The sequence below is a fragment of the Bison bison genome, unplaced genomic scaffold (assembly GCF_000754665.1).
Source record: "Bison bison bison isolate TAMUID 2011002044 unplaced genomic scaffold, Bison_UMD1.0 scf7180017864368, whole genome shotgun sequence".
NCBI lineage: Eukaryota > Metazoa > Chordata > Mammalia > Artiodactyla > Bovidae > Bison > Bison bison.
The window spans coordinates 5,545,928-5,548,325 of record NW_011494940.1 but is presented as its reverse complement, the minus strand read 5'-3'; the positions used below and the strand labels follow the sequence as shown (position 1 = coordinate 5,548,325).

General features: G+C 38.9%; 1 protein-coding gene across 1 annotated transcript; it reads left to right on the top strand.

Moving 5' to 3' along the window:
* Positions 1-775: 775 nt before the first annotated feature.
* Positions 776-1,039, top strand: LOC105000127 (keratin-associated protein 7-1). The gene has a single exon (XM_010855838.1). The coding sequence runs from the start codon at positions 776-778 to the stop codon at positions 1,037-1,039; it is 264 nt and encodes an 87-aa protein (XP_010854140.1).
* Positions 1,040-2,398: the final 1,359 nt, after the last annotated feature.

Sequence of the window (2,398 nt, the reverse complement as noted above, 5' to 3'; positions counted from 1 at the left end):
GCTGGAGTGGGTTGCTATTTCTTTCTCCAGAGGTTCTTCCCTACCCAGGGATTGAACCTGGGTCTCCTGCATTGCAGGCCGATTCTGTACTGTCTGAGCCACCAGGGAAGCCCATGTTGAGCTCCCCTTGTTATACAGCAACTTCCCTTCAGCTATCTATTTTACATATGGTAATGTACATGTTTCAGTGCTACAAGATGTAAACACAAGATAAGCCATTTTTAAAGTGAATAATTCACTGGTGATGCAATCACCACCTCTAGTTACAAATAATTTTCCTATTCCAGAAGAAACGCCATACCCATTAATATACCAATGTCTTTGAATGATATATGGAGATAATTTCAAGCTATAAAAGTGTTTACATTGTTGCCAAAGCTTTTTTCAGTTTAGTTATGTCAGCTGGGAGGAGTTTATAATCAGAGAATTTAAACAGCCTCACAGGATGCAATCAGAACAGTTGTTAAACCATGGGACACTGATGAAAAGAATTCATTTGCATGTCAAGGAAGGATCTGACTTTGAAGATACAACACATTCCTTTGCAAATAGAAAAGCCAACAAAAATGTGGGCAAAGAGTCTGTGGGTTGCTTTATATGCATTTTATTAGCAATAATAGAATTATCTATGCAAATTTATGGCAAGATGTCTAGGCAAGCATGTCATGCCCACCAGCTTGAGGTATAAAAGGTCCTGTGCAGGATGAGAACTTCATTCCTTCTTGGGTAACTTGCTCCTCACATTCTATCCAAATCCTTCCCAACTCCTGCCACGATGACTCGTTTCTTCTGCTGCGGAAGCTACTTCCCAGGCTATCCTTCCTATGGAACCAATTTCCACAGGACCTTCAGAGCCACCCCCCTGAACTGCGTTGTGCCCCTTGGCTCTCCCCTGAATTATGGTTATGGATGCAATGGCTACAGCTCCCTGGGCTACTGTTTTGGTGGTAGCAACTTTAGCAACCTGGGCTGTGGCTATGGGGGCAGCTGTTATAGGCCATGGGGCTCCGGCTCTGGCTTTGGCTATAGTACCTACTGATGGACCATGACTCCAGATGACTACGGGACTCACCCTCAATTCTCTGTGTGCAGAACAGCCTGAAAAACAATGACTGTCTTCCTGCCTCCAGCAACGCTTGAGAGAGATACATCGTCCATGTTTTTGCAGTCTTCTTGCTGAGATCCTGATCTTTGACATTGCTGAACAAGTCACCCAGGCATCAAATGCTGAGCTGATACTCATCTACAGTCAGAGCAAGATTTTGTATTTCTCTAACATACTTGAATTTTACTAATGAAGCAGACAGTCTGTCTCCTATGGTAGCTCTGCCCGTGTATCATGAAATTCTGCATCAATATCAATGCATTACTGTTAAATGTGTGAGTAGGAAGGGGTTTTGCTGTTCATCACAATAAATCCAATTCATTCAGCACAAACATTTTTGTTCTGGTTGTTTATTTTATTGTGCCTTTTGTTTGTTCATTTTGCTCTCATCAACCAGTTTCAACCTGTGAGGGTGGACTTCAATCACATATAGGGTGATGCCTAACAATTTTGTCCCTTTATGCTGAGATTCTCAATTTTTAAAAAAATTCTTTAGAAAGTCCTGAATTTAACCAGAATACAGATGACCCTTAAACAGTGTGGGAGGTTAATCCATGTATAATTTATGTTCAGCCCTTTGTGTCTGCAATTTCTCTGCATCCATGGATTCAAACAACTGTGGACTGTGTAGCATTATAGTGCTTACTACTAAAAAATTCTGCATATAAGTGGACTTTTGAAGTTCAAACCCACTTTATTCAAGAGTCAGTTGTATAGTCTGTACACTGCGATTGTTAGTGTTTCTCTATGCTGATTATAAATAGGAAATTTTCTTAGCTGTTCAATGTTAAAAGAAAATTCTTTCCTCCTTTCATTATTGACACAATTCCATTTAGCTTCTTCCTCTTTTCCTGCTGTTTATAGAACTCATTATAGAGAGATTTAAACCCCATACACTGTTGGAAAAATTTCCTTAAGTGGAATGAGTTATGAAACTCTTTTTAAGACTTCCTAAGATTTGGTTAATAAAGGCAAGCCAGAAACTAAAATCACATAATACTTTTTTCCCTTTTTGATTGATGGGTTTTATTTTTCCCACCTTATTCACTTCTGATTATATATGTAGGCATATTAAAAATGAAGTATTTGTTCTTTGGAATGATCAATTCAGTTCAGTTCATGATAGTTGCCATCAAAAGCACTTGAAATGATATGTGATCTGCACTTAGAAAATGCTTCCTGAGAAAACTCTGCTCTGTTTGAATTAAAGCTCATTCATTCATGCATAAAGTATTTATTGAACCCCTACCTGTCTCAGAAAAGATGTTCAATAATTGTGCATTGACTTGTTAA